This window comes from Barbus barbus, assembly GCF_936440315.1.
Source record: "Barbus barbus genome assembly, chromosome: 2".
Taxonomy (NCBI): domain Eukaryota; kingdom Metazoa; phylum Chordata; class Actinopteri; order Cypriniformes; family Cyprinidae; genus Barbus; species Barbus barbus.
This window is the reverse complement of record NC_136730.1, coordinates 17,862,878-17,885,104: the sequence shown is the minus strand read 5'-3', so window position 1 is coordinate 17,885,104 and position 22,227 is coordinate 17,862,878. Positions and strand designations below refer to the sequence as shown.

At 38.3% G+C, this 22,227-nt stretch overlaps 1 protein-coding gene across 1 annotated transcript; it reads right to left on the bottom strand.

The window, feature by feature from the left end:
• Positions 1 to 12,457: 12,457 nt before the first annotated feature.
• LOC306884290 (DNA-directed RNA polymerase II subunit GRINL1A-like) lies at positions 12,458 to 17,793 on the bottom strand. Its single transcript, XM_079440032.1, has 4 exons — positions 17,536 to 17,793; positions 15,691 to 16,257; positions 14,777 to 14,984; positions 12,458 to 14,500 (listed from the first exon to the last, which is right to left on the bottom strand). Exons 1-4 carry the CDS (start codon positions 17,649 to 17,651, stop codon positions 14,357 to 14,359), a joined length of 1,035 nt encoding a protein of 344 aa, XP_079296158.1. The 5' UTR covers positions 17,652 to 17,793; the 3' UTR covers positions 12,458 to 14,356.
• Between the last annotated feature and the right edge of the window lie 4,434 nt (positions 17,794 to 22,227).

Below are 22,227 nucleotides of genomic sequence, written 5' to 3'. Positions count from 1 at the left end.
CCAGACTTCAGTAAAACATTCGGTATTCTGCCTGTTCGCACTAAATGCTGAAAGAGAGCCACAAAGGATTAATTCACATGAAAGCGCCTGCAGCTTATACACAGCTCTGCTTAAAGAGATGAGAAAACAGTTATTTCAGTCCACAAGGCATCCAACTGCTTTGACTGATCATTAGGGGCTAGTTAGCAGCCTTTACCATCCCAGTCTCATCCAAGAGACGGAGTCGCCTTTCACTATAAAAGCCCTGAAACGAGCGCAGTAAACACAACAATTAAAAAAATGCTCCATGTAAATCTATCTTTCAGCAGAAAAAAAAACTTTCCTATCTTTAATGGCTTTATTTGTGGTTTTCTGGATTAAAAGGCCTGTTTCCGGCCCACATGTTGGAGATGCTGGTCGCCCCTGAAGGTGTTTAGTGCGAGTGAGCCATGTAGCGCAGAGGCACGGGCAGCTGGGAGAGATTAATAAAGAGAGGGAAGGCTCGTAAATACTGCTGCCCTGCAGTGATGAATGCCTCCGCAGTACATAGACAGCAGGATGGGAGATAAGGGGAGAAAAGACAAACACTCCATTTCAGTCCGGGACATGTTGCACCCAGTCAGGCCTCAACCTAAAAGAGCACTTGGACCAAAGGTCTCCAAACACTAGAGGACAGCATACCATGGGCTTTGAAGGCGCTAAGTCATGAATAGACAAAAATTATGGAAGGGTCAATTTCTGGTCAATCTCACTCTCAGGGTTCATTTGCTCAATCTGATGGAAATGCAGTGTAGTACAACAGCAAAAAATAAAAATTTAAAAATAAAAAAAAAAATTAAAAGAAGAAGAAGAAAGGATTTTTACATGCTTCCAATTACCTATCTAGAAGACAAAATGACAAGTGTATCAATTGATTATCAGGATGTTATGCTTTAAATTATGAGAACTATTCCTGTCTAAAGTACATTTTTCCAATTACAAAGGACTCGATGTTAAAGTTTGGGGTCGTTTTTTTTTTTATGTTTCTGAAAGCCAATACAGTACCAGCCAATACTTCAGTCTCCAGTGTCACATGATTCGTCAGAAATTATTCTAATATGCTCATATGGTGCTCAATAATATTTTTTATTATTATCAATGTTGAAAACATCGGTGCTTAATATTTCTGTTTAAATTGTTTTATAAGTGGCACAGAAATGACACAATTCAATTTTAAAAACCATGTTATTCAGCAACTGTTCATAGTGACAAACAGGAGCCAATGATGTACAAAACATGAGAAATTCACAAAAAATCCTACTATACAATATGGAAGCTATTTATTGATATGCAAACAAGTGAATCAAGTCTTGTATTACCAGAGAAGAGGAATGCTGTGGTTATGAAGAGGGTGAAAAAGAGCAGAAAACAGTGACATTTGGAAAGCAGGAGAGGAAGAGAGCGCTTAACTTGAGGTTTGTAGAGGAAATTTTCCTTTTGTGATTAGACATTGAAGAAAAATCTATAGTATACGTGCACTTGACAATCAAGATTATAGAACACACCTCAAGTTTAGGAACATTTATAATGACTGATAATACTGTCACCTCAACACGACTGTCTTTTTCTGTCTTGCAGCAGATAGAAAAAAAAGTGCAAGCATTTTGCACTAAGGATCACATCTATTAGTCCAATGATTCAGAAAAGATGCCTAAAACATATCTAAACAGCCGCTGAGAGTATCACATGGTTTAATATAAAGTGCTTCACATAGTTATTTCAAAGGGAATAATGACTCATCAACTCTTCTTCTAGTCCTTTTTTAAATGTTACTTTAAATGGATACTTCACTCATTTACTTTCATGTTGTTCCAACCCTATAAGACTCTAGCAGAAGATTGTACATACAAAGCAAGTCAGTGGGGTACAATGTTGTTTTAGAACCCACTAACTCTAATTTTTGGATCAACTATCCCTCTAAGTTATTACTACAAAGGTGGACAGGCCTAACACCAACTTATAAAACTGTCAGTTAACAAAAAGAAAACTGGAATAAAACTCCCAAAAAGTAGCTAATTAACATATCATACATAACTGTTTGACTAAATCAGAATGATCAGTCCATTCCAGCAAGAGTTAACTTTCTCCCTAACGTGCTTCATTCGGCAAAGAAGTTATGCTCAGCTCTTGGCACTGAGTTGTCCAGTTCTGATGATGTCACTCAGACCTCTGTGACCCAGAGCTGGGTGTATCAGCCATGGTTGCGCAGGAAAGCCTTCTCTCACTGCGGGATGCGTTTTTCTGGGCAGACTGCGAGGAGTCGCTTTAACAGTGGGCGATTGTTATTTAACAAAGCTCTGCACTGGACACACACTCCTCAACAACTCACATACACTCCTGAGAGAGAAAGGTGTTAAGACCATTCAATAATGTGTATTTGCGTCGGCCCCAATCGCAAAAGCACTGGACACACATAGACACACAGCGCTGAGTTATTCACACATCATATCACAGGAATCAGTGTGTGTGCAATGAAAAATATAAAGGAATAATCATACTGAGCAATGCCGATGTTTACAAAATGGCATCCACTACCACACCCAAGGGAGGCGAGATCAAGGGGTGAGGTTATAGTTAACAATGACATAGAGCGTTTAAAAATCATATGTTGAGTAACAATATTTGAGGAGAGAGAGAGACAAGGGAAAAGGCCATTTCAGGGGGCCTCATTTAAGCTATGGTGACCAAACAATTGCTTTATTGCCTCAGTGATAAGCCAAAGCATTGTATTCTGGCATGAAGTTCCAAAGATGTTCTTTCATATGGACTGGCAAGGTTAAGGTAAAAGAATAAGGCTTGGCTACAATTCAGCAGAGCCACCTCCTTCGAGAGCTCCCCTATGCACCCTCAGTGATATGTGGCTGATCAGGGACAGCACATTAGCTTAATGGGCGGACAAATGACTCCTCCGTCGTCATGGCCGTGTGCCTGGACAGTTAATCCAAAGGTTTCATCACTTTCTTCAATGCGCTCAACCTGACACGCCGCCACTCTCAACAGCCGAATGGATTATTTCAATTAAAGCCAAAAATACCAGTAATGACTCAAACGGTGATTAAGTAAAGATGTGTTTAAAGCTTAAACTGTTCCATACATCAGATGAGTATGGGTAGAGTGCAGATGTTTGAGATGCCGATTTGCTCTGCTGAGATCTTTCTAATGGCATCATTTCCTGTCTCAAGACCTCAGAGCTATTATTTTAAATGCATATATAGTTTGCTCTGGTTCTCAGTTTCTGTTTGTGCCTTTATTTTAGCCCTTTGTATAACACATCGAGCATGTTTACCTGGACCTCAAAAAGTTTAATTTTAGTCAGACTAAAGTCATTTTTTTCAATGTCATGTAAAGACTTTACCCTTACGAAAAAGTAGTTTAACTTTTGCGTTCTTCAAAAAGAATATTTATTATGGAAGTAAAATACTTTAAAAGAACATACTTAAGTTCAAACTGAATGTAATGCTTTAGACACTGAACTGCATGTCAACTGCATTGAAATGAAAATGTATCATAATAAAAATTTGTATTAATTGCTTTAATAAAATGCAATGTGCATTTTTTAAATTTATTGAAGTAGGGATTACATTTACAGTATATCAATCACAATCAGAGCATATCTGTGCATGAAAATGCTGGAATAGTGGGAAAAAAATTATTTGATCTCCTGCTGATTTTGTACGTTTGCCCACTGACAAAGAAATGATCAGTCTATAATTTTAATCGTAGGTTTATTTTAAAAGTGAGAGACAGAATAACAACAAAAAATCCAGAAAAACGCATTTAAAAAAAGTTATAAATTGATTTGCATTTTAATGAGTGAAATAAGTATATGACCCCTTCGCAAAACATGACTTAGTACTTAGTACATGACTTAGTGGCAAAACCCTTGCTGGCAATAACAGCGGTCAGACGTTTCTTTTAGTTTGCCGCCAAGTTTGCACACATCTCAGGAGGGATTTTGTCCCACTCCTTTTTGCAGATCCTCTCCAAGTCACTAAGGTTTCGAGGCTTACGTTTGGCAACTCAAACATTCAGCTCCCTCCACAGATTTTCTATGGGATTAAGGTCTGGAGACTGGCTAGGCCACTCCAGGACCTTAATGTGCTTCTTCTTGAGCCACCCCTTTGTTGCCTTGGCCGTGTATTTTGGGTCATTGTCATGCTGGAATACCCATCCACAACCCATTTTCAATGCCCCATTTTCGTCCCTTTGATGCGGTGCAGTTGTCCTGTTCCCTTAGCAGGAAAACACACCCAAAGCATAATGTTTCCACCTCCATGTTTGACAGTGGGGATGGTGTTCTTTGGGTCATAAGCAGCATTCCTCCTCCTCCAAACACAGTGAGTTGAGTTGATGCCAAAGAGCTTGATTTTGGTCTCATCTGACCACAACACTTTCACCCAGTTCTCCTCTGAATCATTCAGATGTTCATTGGCAAACTTAAGATGGGCCTGTCCGTGTAATTTCTTGAGCAGGGGGACCTTGCGGGCACTGCAGGATTTCAGTCCTTCACGGCGTAGTGTGTTACCAATTGTTACCTTGGTGACTATATGGTCCCAGCTGCCTTGAGATCATTAAAAAGATCCTCCCGTGTAGTTCTGGGCTGATTCCTCACCGTTCTCATGATCACTGAAACTCCACGAGGTGAGATCTTGCATGGAGCCCCAGTCCGAGGGAAATTGACAGTTATTTTGTGTTTCTTCCATTTGAGAATAATCACACCAACTGTTGTCTCCTTCTCACCAAGCTGCTTGGCGATGGTCTTGTAGCCCATTCCAGCCTTGTGTAGGTCTACAATCTTGTCCCTGACATCCTTGGACAGCTCTTTGGTCTTGGGCATGGTGGAGAGTTTGGAATCTGACTGATTGATTGCTTCTGTGGACAGGTGTCTTTTATACAGGTAACAAACTGAGATTAGGAACACTCCCTTTAAGGGAGTGCTCCTAATCTCAACTGTTTTGAAATGCGTTTTTCTGGATTTTTTTGTTGTTATTCTGTCTCTCACTGTTCAAATAAACCTACCATTAAAATTATAGACTGATCATTTATTTGTCAGTGGGCAAACGTACAAAATAAGCAGGAGATCAAATAATTTTTCCCCCCACTGTAGCTCTCCTGAGATCAGCATGCATAATTCAACAAATATATTATACATAACTACTCCCTAGCACATACTTTGGTCCTTATTGTCTCTATAATCACAAAACTGAGTTCGAATGGGTTGCAGGTGTCAGCACTAATAGTCACATAGGACCTCAAGTTCAATCACAGCTGCTTATTTCCTTTTGCCAGTTCCTGCTTAGCCTTTAAAAAGATTCTCCTAAGCCCATCATTCACTTTTCCTATGTCATTTTCTGTGTATACGCTAATACCATGGTAGGCAAGAGGGCAGGAACTCTATGAGAGCGGGAAACCAGATGACCTGTTGAGAGTATTTAGCCGTTATAATGTATTTCATCATCAGCTCCATGAGCTCAAGCTGAGCCAATAATGGCCTAATGTATGTCTCTGTAATCAATAAGGTTTGCTATAGAGACTAGAAGAGAGAGATAAATCATGTTGTACTGTGCAGAAAGTCATTACACGTTAAATATATTATGACAGATTGATGTCATAACTTTTATAAAATGCCATGAAGTGCAGTATAATTTTTCAGTAACACTTTACAGTAGGGTTAAATTCAGAAGCATTAATCTATTTTTACAGCATTTATTAATCAAGGTTAATATAGATTTATAAATACACTATTGATAATTGTTAATTTATGTTCATTTATAAGAAATGATGAACAGTTAGCCTGTCGTTATTGCAGAATAAAGTCCAACAAGAGTTAATTTTATATAAATGTAATACAAACACAAACACATATATAGGCCTAGATGTATGAATATTCATTACAATGCTCAAAATAAAACAAACGCTGCAATATTTCAGTAGCACTAATACTGAAATTTAACCTAGATTATTAAATGTGTAAAAGTATTGTTCATTGTAAATGAGTGTTAGTGAACTGAAGCTTATTGCTTAGTCTTACGATTTATTCTAAAACGCTTCTTTAATTTGTTTTCAGTTTTCTTTAAGTAATTAGAAGTGGTTATACTGAAGAAACCAGGAGGAAAGTAAGTGGGAGAACAAGCTGGAGCTGTCAAAGCGTGAGCTGAAAGCACAAGATAAGCAAAGACAGTTCTGACACTGAGAAGAGCCTTTGCTGTGAGGTGCTTTTATACGGTCTGTCTGGGTATCACATGTTTATGATTATTTTTGGGAAGTAATGAGGAGAAAAAGGAAGAGGATAAGAGAGAGGGGGTATTTTAAGCAGATGATGAATATAACATCAATGGGAACTGCATCATCTTTGTGAAATGACTATCTGCGGAAATTTACTGCTTGCAAACCTGTCAAAATATGAGTAGGGCACTGTGCGGGGGCTTTTGAAAAAGATGCTCTCGAGGGAACAAAGAATTATTAATGTTCAAAGAATGTCCTGTAACTAATGAATGTCCAGGATTATGTTTGGCAATTAAAGGTACTTCAAGAACTGTCTGTGGTGACGTATTTCTCTTCCTCAAGAGGGTCAAAAGAAAAAAATGTCTGAGGAAAAAAAACCCTCCACCTTTAAGTCCTGCAGAGCAAGTCACTTTGTGTGTCATCTCTCTTCCTGCCTCTGACATTCACGATGCTTATCAAAGCATGATGAGACATGAGATCAGCGGGGGGCATCAAATGAAAATGACCTGTCATTTTCACAGGGTTCCTCCCTCTCCTGAAGATCCACACAGAACGAATCTGATATTGAACAGGGCACTGTTCATGTGAGCAACACCATCTGTCTGTGAAGAGGTCCCATGCTGCATGTGAAATCTGATGAGAGGAAACAAAGGGAAGGGAAAGAAAAAAGAACCAAGGGCAAAATAAATTTTCAATGGTAAAGAAGCAAGAGGAGGATAAGGAAAGTTTCCTCTGTATCTTGCTCTGCTTTATATTACTCTAAACTGTGACACCTGTAAAAGACAGCATTACCAACTGGAGGCGATGAGCGATTGCCAACTCATGATACATTTCAACAATTGTCACGGTCCTGTGCGCAATTATGTTTCATTTAACATTGGCACCAAACAGAAAAGCACAGGAAGACAAACACCCCGTTGAAATGCAGTTAAAGCGCCCGATAAACTCCCGATAAAGCTCGCCTGCTGAATCACTCCTCAGGCCACAACAAGGAGGTGTTTCTCCGCATTCCACTCATTTGAATTCTGGCAAAGTGTTATGCTAGAAACAGGCCACTTGAGGTCAAATGTTATGATACTGATTAAAGTAAAGGACAACGAAGTGGAAGAAGTCAATTAAAAGCAAATTAAAACTAATTATTGCATTTTAATAAAGTCAGTTTTCCACAGCTTAAGATCATTATGGGCTTGGACAGCATCTCCTTCCTCATTAGAAAAATATGTTTGCCTTTTGAGGAGATGAAGCTCCGGTTTTCATGACAGAGGGATTGTGGGGAGAATGCTTATGTAAATAAACAAATTAGGAGGTGCACAAACAAACGTGCGCACACACACACACAAACTTGTAGTGTATAAAGCCAGGCTGCAGACTAGCAAAGTCAACATGTAGCTCCAATCAGAAATGCCAGGGCTCCCAGCACTCAAGGTTGTCTTGGCACGCGGACAACATTACAGCACATAAACAAGGGTATGGGTCCATATCAAGGCCCTGTAATTGTTATGAGCTGGGCTGAGAAGAACTGCCTTGTTTTTGCTGCACGCTTTTTACTTCTGTTGTACGACCAAAGGCCCGGTGAGCAAATCTTTACAAGTCGTGCTGGAGTCGTATAATATAAGAGAATCTGGCCATTGGGAAATAAATAAATAAATCTAGAACTAATTGACACAAGCCAGATCTAGTCAAGTCCAAAGTATGTATTTCACCCTCGACTGTTTGCCTCTTTCGCACCTGCAACACTGTAAAGTAGGCAATGACAATATTTGACATGTCGCCGATTGTATTTCATGACCCTTTAAATGAAGTTAGCACTCTCCATTTGTAACTTCTGGCAGTATTCCCTGAGTAGCTGCTAATTCACACTCCTGGTGCTTGTCAATTGGTGCATTCAGAAATGAGAAAGCATGATTTCACTTGAATAGCATGGAAATAATTAAAAACAGCATTACACTGCATTCATCGGCAGACAGCTTGAGTCTGACCTCATGTACACATGTACACAGATAAAGAGGCTCATTGCTTGGAGATGGTACTCGGATGCCTGGTAACCCAAATTGATTTTCCTCGGCTTGCTAAAGAACCAGAAACTCGCACAATATGCAAGAACATCTATGCAAAATCCCACCCAAGAAATGCATTAAATTGCTGAAGAAACTGTACCGAGTAACTCTACGCTTGCAGTACCGCTGATAGATGCAAAAAGGGAACGGAGGCTTTGAGTAATACAGGCAGGGGAAGAAAAAAAAAGGTTGGACAAAAGCACATTGTTGTTGTTACATTAATCTGGATACAAGAATGGGAATTTTTCTCCTCATTATGATCACACGCTGCTGGGCAAGCGGCTCCATTTTCTTCCCCCACCGTGCCCTGGCAGCTCGAAGCATCCCTGCTGAGGCGGCTTCCTCACCGTGATGAGTTTTTGACAGGCTTTACAGCCGTGCCAGGCCAGACAGTGGCTGAGTAGAATACTGGCAGTTTTTTGGCAGTTATTAATCTCCCCATCTCTCTTGCTCTGTGCTTTTGAGACGGACCAGCTATCACATAATTGTTATGCAAACTTCTTAGAGCAACAGTTTGTTGAAGCACATGTGGACTATTATTTGAAATGATACAATTTTCCCTCAGATCTGCTAGAGTACTGGAGGATCGTCTAGAGAACAATCATTATCTTCTGCAGGTGTAAACCCCACTCTGGCAGATATTATATAGTTATTAGAGCTCTGAGCTAAACACACAACTATTTCAGGACACATGTGTATCAAATTACCCGTTACACTTTTAAGATGATTAAGCTAGTGAAAGGAATAGCAAAAAGCTGAAGCCACTAATGGCAACAAAATGATGCTGAATAATCTCAGTGAGCTCACATCAATAAATTGCACTTAATATCAATATAAGAAATATCCGATTGTAGAGAATAATATTGCATTAAAGAACCCCCCCCCCCCCCCCCCCCCCCCCACTAAATATGAATCCTTTCAGCATGTGAAACACAGAAGCACTGCTGCCATCTGCTGTCTGTTCAAGGAAACTATTTTGGCTTTATCCTTTAAGGACGCTATACTAGATTACAAAGTGGCTAAATAACCACACTTCTAGTTTCACCTTAATCAATATGTCATGCAGCCACTCACTTCAATTTAAAAATGAAAATTATCTCATCATTTAATCACCTTCATGTTGTTACAACTTCCAGACTTTCTTCTGAAGCAGCAGCACAACACAAAATATTAAAACAGATTAGGTAAATGATAACAGAATTTAAATTTTTAAACTGAGATAAGTGGATGCATGGCAGGGGAAGCTAGACGCATGACTACTTAGCCACTTTGTATGCTGTACTCAATTTGTATTGAACAAGGTACGACAGCAGAATCATGGTATTTAATATTCAATCAGTAACTAACTTAGAATGCTACAGTTGAGGTCAAAAGTTTACATCCCCCTTGCAGAATCTGAAAAATTTTAACTATTTTACCAAAATAAGATGGATCATACAAAATGCATGTTATTGTTTATTTAGTACTGACCTGAAAAAGATATTTCACTTAAAATGTTTACATATAGTTACATATAGTCGAGAGAAAACAAGAATAATAAAAAAAGGACCCCGTTCAAAAGTTGACATCCACTTGATTCTTAATACTGTGTTGTTACCTGAATGAACCACAGCTGTTTTTTTTTGTTTAGTGACAGTTGTTCACGAGTCCCTTGTTTGTCCTGAACAGTTCAACTGCCTGCTGTTCTTCAGAAAAATCCTTCAGGTCACACAAATTCTTTGTTCGCTTGTTTTTATTTTTGTGTATTTAAACCCTTTCCAGCAATGACTGTATGATCTTGAGATCCATCTTTTCACACCGAGGACAACTGAGGGACTCATATGCATCTATTACAGAGGGATCAAACGCTCACTGATGCTCCAGAATGAAAAAGGATGCATTAAGAGATGGGTGTATGTAAAAAAACAAAGTATGACAATATGGTAATCACTGAATACCATGACGTATGTCAAAGTACTATGGAATTATTATCTGAAACAATTATGGTGCCATGGTACCACCGCAGTATAGGGTTGTTATAAGGCAAGTAATAAAGAGAGCAGAGATAAACATTCTCACTCTTTTTTTGTGCACTTAAATATTCCTGTCGTTGCACTTATTCACATGGACTTGAGAGAGCAGATATGGGGTCATCGTGTCTTTCCTGATCATATGACACATTTCTGGAAGACATCAGGAATGATATAAACAGTGTTTCATCAACAGCACCCTCATTTACAACATTTCCATTTAATCCAGACATCTCTACAGCCAACAGTCAATATTGAGGTTTCTCATTCAAGCACTGACACACCCTCTCCTTCCTGCATTAGCAACCACTGTATCATAACCTCACTCGAGCCAAAGATTTAAAACCAAATGTATTGATTAAAAAACTGAATTTTGATTGTCTTAATTAGCCTACATTCGGTAGTAAAAATACGATGACTTCTTGGGAAGTTCATTGGTTTGCAACTAAGCACTGTATAATTATTTCTATCAAAACCAGACAGATTTGAACTACAAAACTACACAATGACATGGTTGAATGTAATGTAATGTAATCTAAATTAAACCATTAGAGCAGTGGTTATGAACCAGGGGGCCCTCGACAAACTTTAATTTCTAGTCTATTTCAAGTCTAGAACTTAAAATATTATACAACAAAAACATTAAAAATAGTTTACAACCTGAATTCCGGAAATGTTCTAATCACATGAGCCAATATTTTATTCACAATAGAACAGAGAACATAACCGATGTTTAAACGGAGAAATGTTACTCTTTTATCCACTAAATGAGCTCATTTCTAATTTGATGCCTGCTACAGGTCTCAAAAAAGTTGGCACGGGGGCAACAAAGGACTGAAAAAGAAAAATTTCGAAAAGATTCACCTGGGAGAAAATCTAGCAACTAATTAAGTTAATTGACATCAGGTCTGTAACATGGTTAGCTATAAAAGGGATGTCTTAGAGAGGCAGAGTCTCTCAGAAGTAAAGATGGGCAGAGGCTCTCCAATCTGTGAAAGAGTGCATAAAAAGATTGTGGAATACTTTAAAAACAACGTTCCTCAACATCAAATCGCAAAGGCTTTGCAAATCTCATCATCTACAGTGCATAACATCATCAAAAGATTCAGAGAAACTGGAGAAATCTCTGTGCGTAAGGGACAAGGCCGAAGACCTTTGTTGGATGCCCGTGGTCTTTGGGTCCTCAGGCGACACTGCATCACTCATCAGCATGATTCTGTCATTGACATTACTAAATAGGCCCAGGAATACTTCCAGAAACCACTGTCGGTAAACACAATCCGCTGTGCCATCTGCAGATGCCAACTAAAGCTCTATCATGCAAAAAGGAAGCCATATGTGAACATGGTCCAGAAGCGCCGTCGTGTTCTGTGGGCCAAGGCTCATTTAAAATGGACTGTTTCAAAGTGGAAAATGTTCTGGTCAGACGAATCCAAATTTGACATTCTTGTTGGAAATCTTGGATGCCGTGTCCTCCGGGCTAAAGAGGAGCGAGACTTTCCAGCGTGTCATCAGCATTCAGTTCAAAAGCCAGCATCTCTGATGGTATGGGGGTGCATAAGTGCATATGGTATGGGCAGTTTGCATGTTTTGGAAGGTACTATGAATGCTGAGAGGTATAGAAAGGTTTTGGAGTGACATATGCTCCCCTCCAGATGACGTGTATTTCAGCAGGACAAGGCAAAACCGCATACTGCAGCTATTACAACAGCATGGCTTCATAGTAGAGGAGTCCGGGTGCTGAATTGGCCTGCCTGCAGTCCAGATCTTTCGCCTATAGAGAACATTTGGCACATCATTAAACGAAAAATACGTCAAAGACGACCACAAACTCCTCAACAGCTGGAAACCTATATCAGGCAAGAATGGGACCAAATTCCAACACCAAGACTCCAGAAACTCATAACCTCGATGCCCAGATGTCTTCAAACTATTTTGAAAAGAAGAGATGCATGAGAGCTACACCATGGTAAACATGCCCCCATCCCAACTATTTTGAGACCTGTAGCAGGCATCAAATTTGAAATGAGCTCATTTTGTACATAAAATTGTAACATTTCTCAGGTTTAAACATTTGTTATGTTATGATCTATTGTGAATAAAATATTGGCTCATGTGATTTGAAATTCTTTTAGTTTTCATTTTATTCAAATTTAAAAAATGTCCCAACATTTCCGGAATTCGGGTTGTATTACAACATAAGTACAAGAGCTACGTATCAGATTAGATAAAAGATCCTTCGAAAACTGTCTTGGAGCAAGGGGGCCATTGGAGCCAAAAAGTTCTGCATTAGTGTATGTGACCTGCTCTGAATCACTAGAGCTCAGATTTACTGTGAAACTAGAGTAGAGTAGACAGAGAAAGGGCTAGGGAGAGGAACAAAGACAGATTTATGTCTCAAAGCAGTGATGAATCAAAGTGCTTTTAAATAAGATAAAGTAGCAAGAGAGCAGAGAAATGCGTTATTCCAACTTTATTCTATCCTGCATAATTAGTACATATTCTCTGCTGTATTAAAATGTGTTTTCATTGGCAAAAACCGTATCCTTTCATCCTGTTTTTGCCCATTCTCTGAGGGCATGATTTCACACTTGCAGTAGATGAAAACCACTTGCAGATGACTCCACGAGACGTTTATTGATCCGAAACGATGGGTGTGGGGGGTATGTGGAAAGCAAAAACTGCAGCAAAAAACAACTTAAAGACACTGTCGGGACGCATGCTTGAGACCAACTCAAGCATATCTATGTACTCACAAGCAGATCAGATCTGCTCGGGAATCTAGTGTGTAATTGATAACAGTCTTTTTTCCTCTGTATGCAAGGTAGACTTAATTAATACCACACAGAGAGGAGATTCTTTCTGGACAAGTCTGACATATTTATCACGAGACGTCTGGATAAGGCACCCTGGAATTCGTCACACACGGTGTCTAAACACTAATCTGCCAGATGTGTTAGGATCTTTTTTTGAGGCAGCAGTTCCCGTCAACGGGCAGAAGCAATTACTAGAGGTTATCACAGGTCATCAACTGCAGAGAGGCGCAGATTTGGATTTCCTCCCTCTTCAAGCTCCCTTTTCTCCATTTAAATATAAAGGTTCCTGAATAATATGTAAAGAAAATAAGTTGTTTACATCCTGACAGGTTAAAAGAGTGAATTTTAAGAATTTTTATTAGCGCTCATGGCTTTGGAAAATGCATGTACCATATGTCATGTCAGTCTATCTGTTGCCATCCCAGAATGCATTGCCACTTCATGCAGTAACATGATCTAAATAAAATCCAGATGTACTCCACCAATTGGTCTAATTCCTTCAAGCCTCGATATTTCACATTACATATATTAATCATCTGAGACATGTCACAGATTTCTGCACTGATAACAACATCCCTCCCTTCAAACGACAGCTGACTCATTCCAATCAAACAAGTGGGCCGCTTATCAAAACAATGCTGCGAAAAGGGAGGGAGACAGACATTTCCCGGGCTGTTGCACTCAAGTGACAAAACATTAAGTGCTTCCACCTTTAGTTTATAAAACTGCGGTTTCGGTTATCTGATTCAAAGAACCAATCTCAAGCTTTAAAGGTCAATTCAGAGGGTTTTTTAAATAAACACTAAGAAAGGTCATACAAAAATATTCTATTACCATCTTCAGAATAACACACAATCTACACCCTTAAAGTTATGGCTGATAAGAGCTTCAAATTATATTATTCTATACAAGACAACAGGTCTGGACCTGCCAAGGTATCAGGTTTTTTGGCATTAGCTTGCCAAAATAATCTGTTACTGTTGGACAGTAACATTTCCACATGCAAAAACGGTCGGTTTTCACACAATAACTCTTAACTTGATTCAACCTGCTGTTATTTATCTTCAATGGCAGAATCTAAGACATTGTCAGCGCAGTTCATGAAGAGCCCTTCCCTTGTCCTCAGGCTGAAAGCCTCTCTCCAGGGTCCTGAAGCATGGGCTCTAGGCCTAGAGCTGGTCCAGGGCAAGGGGCCAAACATATCAACAAGCATCTCTGTAGGGCCCCACGATCAGTCCTCCTCTGAGGAAAGCTGGGCCCCATCATCATGCACCTCTCTGTAGGCTCCCAGTGGGCCTCCTTCTGGGTTGTAACTCTCCATCTTGAAACTCAGACCATCTGCCAGCTTCTGGGCAGCTTGTTTGGCCTGCAGCTCCTGAAATGAACAGTATACACAATAACATAAATGTACTACTTCCTGAATACAGAACGAAGCAGAAAAACCCATGCACAATTGGCAAACATGTATAGGTTTTATACTCTCTGCTGGGTGTATTCAAGTAGTACTTCTCAGCATCTAAATAGTTGAAGCTTTTGTGGGATAGAATGTTTTTGAGGCCTCAGATGCTTTGAAATGTCATTTATCACTTTGATCATTCAAATCTTTCAAAGTTTCTATTGGTCTGCTTTCAGCAAGACATCTTCAACCTACCATGTGTTTTCTGGTCTGCTCTTGCAGAAGGGCAGTTGACTCATCTAATGACAGCAGCTGGGCAGGACTGTGGTGCAGGGGTGGAAGCTGGGCCGCAGTGATGTCATCCAGGTGTTTTCGGTCTCGTTGTCTTCTGGCCCCTGCAGTAAGTGGTGTGGTGCTGCCAGAGGCCTGACTAGGTGATGAAGACTCAGATTTTACAGTTAACCTAAATAAAACACAGACACTGTTATTCAAAGTGACTTACAGAGCATTTAAACTATGTACTATAAATTAATGTATTTACGGTGACTTTTGATTCCAAACACTTTCCAATGACCTTGGTTCATCTTCAAAACAAATTAATGAAGCCTGAGAGGTTTCTGACCCACCATTGAAAGTCCAGGTAACCAGAGCTTAGCAGATCCAAAAAGGTTAATTGAATTCATATGAATAAAATGTTTTAATCCAAGTGCTCTGAAGAAATATAATCACTTATATAAACAGCAGAACAAACCTTTTTGGTTCTTCTGCATCATGCATGCACGTTTGATCTTTCATGTTTACCATCTGTAATGTGCTCTGTGTATCAATCATTGTTTCAGTGTATCTGCATGATTTGAAAAATCAAATCTAAGACTTTTTAAGACCCTCACAAATAAAATTATTACCACATAAGCAGGTTAGGGCAATGTCTATGGTAAGTTTTTTATAGCCTTAAATTTAAAGCACCTAAATATTACTTTATAAGGACCCACAGAAAGCCTGTTGTTTGGATGTAAATAAAAGCCTAAATTAAAGCTCATCATATGAAGGAATCTCATCTCTTCACAAGACTTGGATTAAACCACTTGATTCATTCAGATTAATTTTGCAATGCATTTTTGATCACAAGAAAACACAAAGCTATGCAATGACAGTGCCGTACCACTCACTGGTTTGGTTTGAATCTGGGCTTCCTCAAATTCACACTTTTCTCTGTCTTCTCCAGAACTTCTATGTAATGTGGTTTCTTCTGTTGTTGATTACCCTGAAAGGGCTTACTAGGAGACAGAGTTTTTATAGTTTCTTGATGGGAGCCATTGTTACTTTCATCAAGAGTTGCTCGTCCAAACGCCTCCTCAAGCTCGATGTCTTTCATCAGTGAGGCTGCTGCATTCCCACCGGCTGTTTCTAGTGTTTCAGCAGCCTCCGGCTGGGATGTCAAAAACTCCTCTTGGCCCAACAGACCACCATTTTCCTGTATGTTAGCCACATCGATATTGACATTGGCTTTGTTTCTGCCATGGGATGGGATAATCATGTCCAAATTGGATTCTAAATGCTTATCTGTGCTTCGCTTGGCAAAAGCATGCTGATATTTAGCCTGAAACTCTGTCCGGACAGAGATTAAACTTGCTTGTTTTCTCTCCTCCTCCTCCAGATGTGCAAGCGCAAGGTGTACTTTCTCCACAAAGCCAGCAATCTTCTTTCCCTTATCTGGAAGGCTCTGAAGAAATCTCCTGAAGAAATCATAAAAAGTACAAATCACATTTAATCATATTTATTTACACAGCACAACAAGATGTTTTAAAGCTTCACAGTAATAAACGTGAAAATAGCAGTGTCCATGTTGCAAACTATTGATTAATCACTACAACAAGGTGTCAAATTCATTTGCATTACAAATAATTGGGTGTTTTTGCGTTTAATTATAAACTGACAGTGACACTGACACAGGGCCGGAGTGGGACTAATTTTCAGCCCTAGAGTTCCAAGCCCCACTTTTTTTTTGTGCTGGCCTTTTCAGTGCCTCCTTTGTGCTTTCTATTATCCATTTTTTTTTTTTTTGCTCACATATCTCCAACAACTGACTTTTTTTTTTAGCTAGGTGCGGCTGTCAGGGAAGTCAACAGATAATTACGTCATCATTAGGGTTGCCAATTAACTTCAGAAATGGAAAATAAGGGACAATTGTGATTCTTTATCTTTTATTCTTTGAGAAAATAGTGTTTATTCTTGTATTCTTGTAGAAAATAAGTGTTTATTCTTTAAGAAAATGAGCAGAATAAGGGACGCTCCAAATATTTGTACTGTACCATAATGTAGGCTGTTTGCCTGCAGTTAAAAAGAAGTAATAGATTATTACCCTGCAGGAAGAAATAATCACAATTATTCTAAATAGAATTTTAATGTCATACAAAAAATGTAATTGACCTGTGTAAATTGTACCATCATAGAACTGTGACTTCACAAGTGTAGTAATTTAGGAGGTGAAAATACTGTGAAATTACATACAAATGGCATGAAATTTGAAAGCATAACAACTGAAGGTCTATGAAACGTTAGTCAATAAAGCATTATTTTTTTTAACACAATGGCACTTAAAGTTTTTAAGTAAAATATTATTGCAACTAGTCTTTGAATGAATGAAAATGCATATTTTTCAATTAAAGAAAATTTAGAGAGTGTGGTGCCTCTGGTACTTGGAATTGTACTTTAATAATGAGGTCCAAGTTTAAGAATAGGCTACCAGAAGTTTATTTATTTATTTTTATGTATTTTTAAATTAAATATTACATTAGCCAATCCGGGCCTGCACTGACCTAGACTAATAATAAGAAGGTGAGGGCGCCAACGGATTTGGAAAGATCCAGAATATTTAATCAGCATAATAATCTAGTCAGAAACCTTAAATCCTAATTTAGCTATATATACACATACGCACATCATGAATTATATATTCAGTCAAAATAAAATTAAATTACATGAAAACTATATATATTTAAAAAATCACTTACTTGTTAGACCGTAACTTTTCTTGTCGTGACAGTATCTCCAAGAGCTGGTCTTTACTCTTGCTGCTCAGATCACCCACTTCCCCTTGACGCGCTGTCCACGCCGCCGACATGATCATAGACCCGTAACACCTCACACTGACACCTTCACACTACAAGTCTTCATGACTGATCATACAGGACGTCAGAAACTCACTTATACCGCCATTTGTCAAAATAAGCAGACAATGAAGTAAGCCACGATATTACCACACCGGATATGGCACATGCATTACAAAATAAAAGACCCAAAGCAAAAACTGTCAATCGGAGTTGTGAATGTTGTCATTCTTAACAAGTTTTTGGCAAATAAAATGTTCTTTTTTTCTGCTTACAATAAAACGTCTAGTTTGGCGTCCGTATTTTATAGTTAAACCCGTCGTTTTCATATATTCATGAGCGACAAGACAAGGCAAAGCACGAAAGGGCAATCTTTCCGCGGAGCTGTCTAGTTATTGTGAATGGCAAAACAAAGCAACAGTAACAAGTGTTTCTCGCAACAAAGACAGAGCCTTCATCTGCTGGTCAGGTACATGCTCTCCCTCCACTGTGAAGGATCAAAATAATGCCAGGAATGGACCCAGGTAGTTATTTACAATGATAAACTTTTAAATTAAGTACAATTTGCATTTAAAACGAATATTCTCAGAATACAAAAAACATTCAAGTGATGCTGGAATTCAAAAATATATTTACAAATGAAATGAGGATGAGATTAATCGCCTATACGGAGCTTCAGTAAAATATCTTAGAAAATAAAGCCCCATTCCCTAACATTTTAGTCCCATTTCATATTTAAATACATCTTTATCGCTGAAAAAAATCATAAATATGTTAGAACATTAGCAGCAAAAGCATGTGCATTTTTTTTATTAAGCATATAAAAAAGTAAATATAAGAATGTACAAAACACCTGTTTTTTATTTCTGAAAACAAGAACATACGGAACAAAACAAAATACCATCAGTACCGACATTTGAAAAGGCAACAACAAAAGTAAATAAATATAAAAGAGGGCCATTATATTACATAAGATTACTTATACAAAAGCCTTAAACGCAGAGCAAATTCTAACAGTCTTTATAGTGTTTCTTATTATTAGTAGACGCCGAAATCAAATAATTTCTCCATTTTCCATGTCTCCATATGACGTAATGACGTCCATTCACGATCACGTGGTACGTTCACTTGGAAACGCTGCTGTATTCCTATATAGTGCTGTCGTAAAGCTTCCGAATCGACTCGGGTCTGCCGGCCATCATAAGTAACGTTACAGGAGGTAACGCTTGGTTGAGCTTTGCGCTCCGGCGACAACAAAAGAGCAATCATGACGAGTGAGTATTGATTTTTATTCATTTTGTTGACATGATCTCAACTTCTGCTATTATTAATGAAAGTACTTTAGTAGAAAGCCAAATACAGAAGCGGGACGATACAAGGCCAACTAGCTAGCTGTCAGCTAGCTTATTCTGTCTACAGTCCACGAAATGAAATCACAAGATTAACCGGCTAAACAAGGTTAATGCTGGTTTATGGTGACATTGGTGACTGTTAATTATTTATTATATACACTACGACACGGAAACGTTTTCTAGATGTTGTGTAAAAGTTGACAGACGTTTCAGATGAGCAAACTTAAATTATATTTTCAATTGTAATTCCACGGAGCGAAATTCTTGTGGGAGGGGTGGACAAAATGTTTCAGAAGATCAGGAAGGTGTTTATTTTGTGACACTGTCGATAGTTTTTGTGCGGATGTTATTGTTATGAAAGCTCTCTGGCGCCCTCATTGCCACGTCGCCTCACTGCCACACATGTGTGTTGATAATACTGTACACAGATTAGGGTTTACATGTTAAAAGGTACAGCATCAACGGTCCTTTAAAAATACACTTCCTGATACTGAATAGATTTGCCAGTTGCAGTCTGGAGGTTTTAAACGGTGTTATGTTGTTTCATCCTGTCTGCAATCTCTGTAAAATTTAAGACCGTAAAGTATGAATAAGCCATTAAGAGTGTTGCGATGTCTGGTCCTGCAGGGGGAAATCAGCGTGAACTTGCCCGTCAGAAGAATGCTAAGAAGCAAAACGATCAATCCAAAGGGAAGAAAACTGAAGATGGCCTCTCAGCAGCTGCCCGTAAGCAAAGGTACAACACCTAAAGATAACAACTAACAGATGCATTGGATTGCAAAGTGCATCATACTCAGGTCCTTAAGCTGGCTTCCAGTTACATTTAGGATTGATTTTAAAGTACTTGTTTATAAGTCACTCAATGGCATAGGACCTAAATACATTGCAGATATGCTCACTGAATATAAACCTAACAGACCACTCAGATCATTAGGATCGAGTCAGTTAGAAATACCAAGGGTTCACACAAAACAAGGGGAATCCGCTTTTAGCTATTATGCTGCCCGCAGTTGGAACCAGCTTCCAGAAGAGATCAGATGTGCTAAAACATTAGCTACATTTAAATCCAGATTCAAAACTCATCTGTTTAGCTGTGCTTTTATTGAATGAGCACGTGCTACGTCCAAACTGATTGCACTGTATTTTATGTATAATCATTTTCTATTTTAACTGTTTTAAATCAATTTCTAAATCACTTTAAAAGTTTTTAGGTTCCCTGTTTTGTTGTGATTTATTTTTTTGTGTACTTCTTTTATGTAAAGCACTTTGAATTACATTGTGTATGAAATGTGCTTTATAAATAAACTTGCCTTTTCTTACTGAATGTGAATATGATTTTTTATTTTTTTTGTATTTCAGAGATGCAGAAATCATGCAGCAGAAGCAAAAAAAGGCAAATGAGAAGGGGGACCCTAAAGGCAAATAACCAGTGGATGACACATTGACCGACATGGCATCCTGATTTATTTTTCTTTTGCCAAGAAAGACTATCTGTCATTGTGTAGATGTGGAGACTTTGATTCTTTAATGTTTCAACCCAAACACCATAATGTGCTTGAAAGGGCATATCAACTATACAGTACATAATGATTTGTGTTCAGCTATGGAGGAGACAGTTTTTTATGTTCAAATAATCAGAGCAAACCCAAATAACGGGAGTCTCAAAGATGTCTGGACTGGCATTGTAATCTTGTATTTTTCTATGAAGTGCCCTTCTTAATAAAATGTACATTTTAATCCACACCTAGCAATTAAACTGTTGTCCCTATAACGCGTGTATTATGATTGTGTTTTTAACTATTCACAATATTTTAATTTTTATACAGAATAAGCTGTAGTGTTCAGATATGGTTTGAGGACAGATTTCTACAAACTACAACCCATTAACCATATAATTGCTAAAGCAGTTACAATGTGATTGACAGTTTTTACTCATTTACTTTTGTTTGCTTATTTGTCCTCTACTACTGATGTGAAATGTCTGTAACCTCATTAACACAATGGACTATAACGTATGATGTCTATTGGGTGCCGTTTGTTAAAAAAATGGATGGCCTGGACTTAAAACCCACATTTCACCAGTGTTAGGTAGGTCTGTGGGTAAGAAGAAACCGTTTTTGAGCCTGTGTCAGAAGCAGGAATGTGTGGTTATGCTGTGAATGTTTCTGCTTATTGCTTGATAGATATCACTGAAATAGGTTCCCTGGAGCCACATGTCTCTGTAGACTCGGCAAACAGCAAAAACGAATTTGGCCGTTCACTGGGTGCTATTTTAAACTAATCAGATTTTGAGGTGCTATCCCTCTGACAATTATTTTGATTTACTGTGACATCTTTAGTGGGCAGGTTTTGCCACTTGTGCTTTTAGGGGGCACAATTTTAAAATTAATCTTAACCTACTTAAAGTATTATTAATTCAGTCATTTTTTTACCATGTCATGTATCACTGCAATCTGTGGAAGTAATCTATAACAGTTTCAACTAAATTAAATATTTAATGTGTCATTTATTTAACAAATAATTTTGAATTGTAGTGTCAGTTGCATCATGCACTCGTTATTTTTGAGGGGGCACGAGTAAGGGGGGGGGGGCTCTCATGCTTGTCGTGTGACACATCAGCCACATACCACTGTATAACTGATATAGGCTTATGTCCTACTGAATAAAACCATCACAGAAAATTTTAAGGGTTTTCACTACAAATAACATTACAAACCATCAGCATTTAACCATTCAAAAATAGTTTTCTGTAGTGTATTTTGGGACATATTCCATTAGGATTTATTGGTTTTAACAAGCCACCAATAGAAGGTGACCAATTACCAGTAGAGACAAACAGGGTCCATTACAGTTTCCAGTAAAACCATTACTAATTTTGTAATGGTGTCTATTGTTTTTTTCAGCAGGGGTTTTATTTGTTTAATTTTTTTATACGACTGACTTTGTATTTAATGTGTTTAATAAAAACATTTTAAGTTACTAATTAGCCTATAACACTTTCATTGAACAAAAATAGAGCAAATAACGTTTACAATATCAAATAATATTTTCACTTCAGTCCAGCGAGTCATAATAATCTCTAAAGCTGTTCACACTGTGAAATTAATATCTTACTTACATTCGTAAGTGCATTAATATTTTACATTCATTGTTTCTGATGAGAGAATTAGAGAATTCAGTCAGCCAGCGTGCGCGGTGAGGAAACAGCGTGTTTCAGCGATGACTCACCTGAACGCCTCTGATT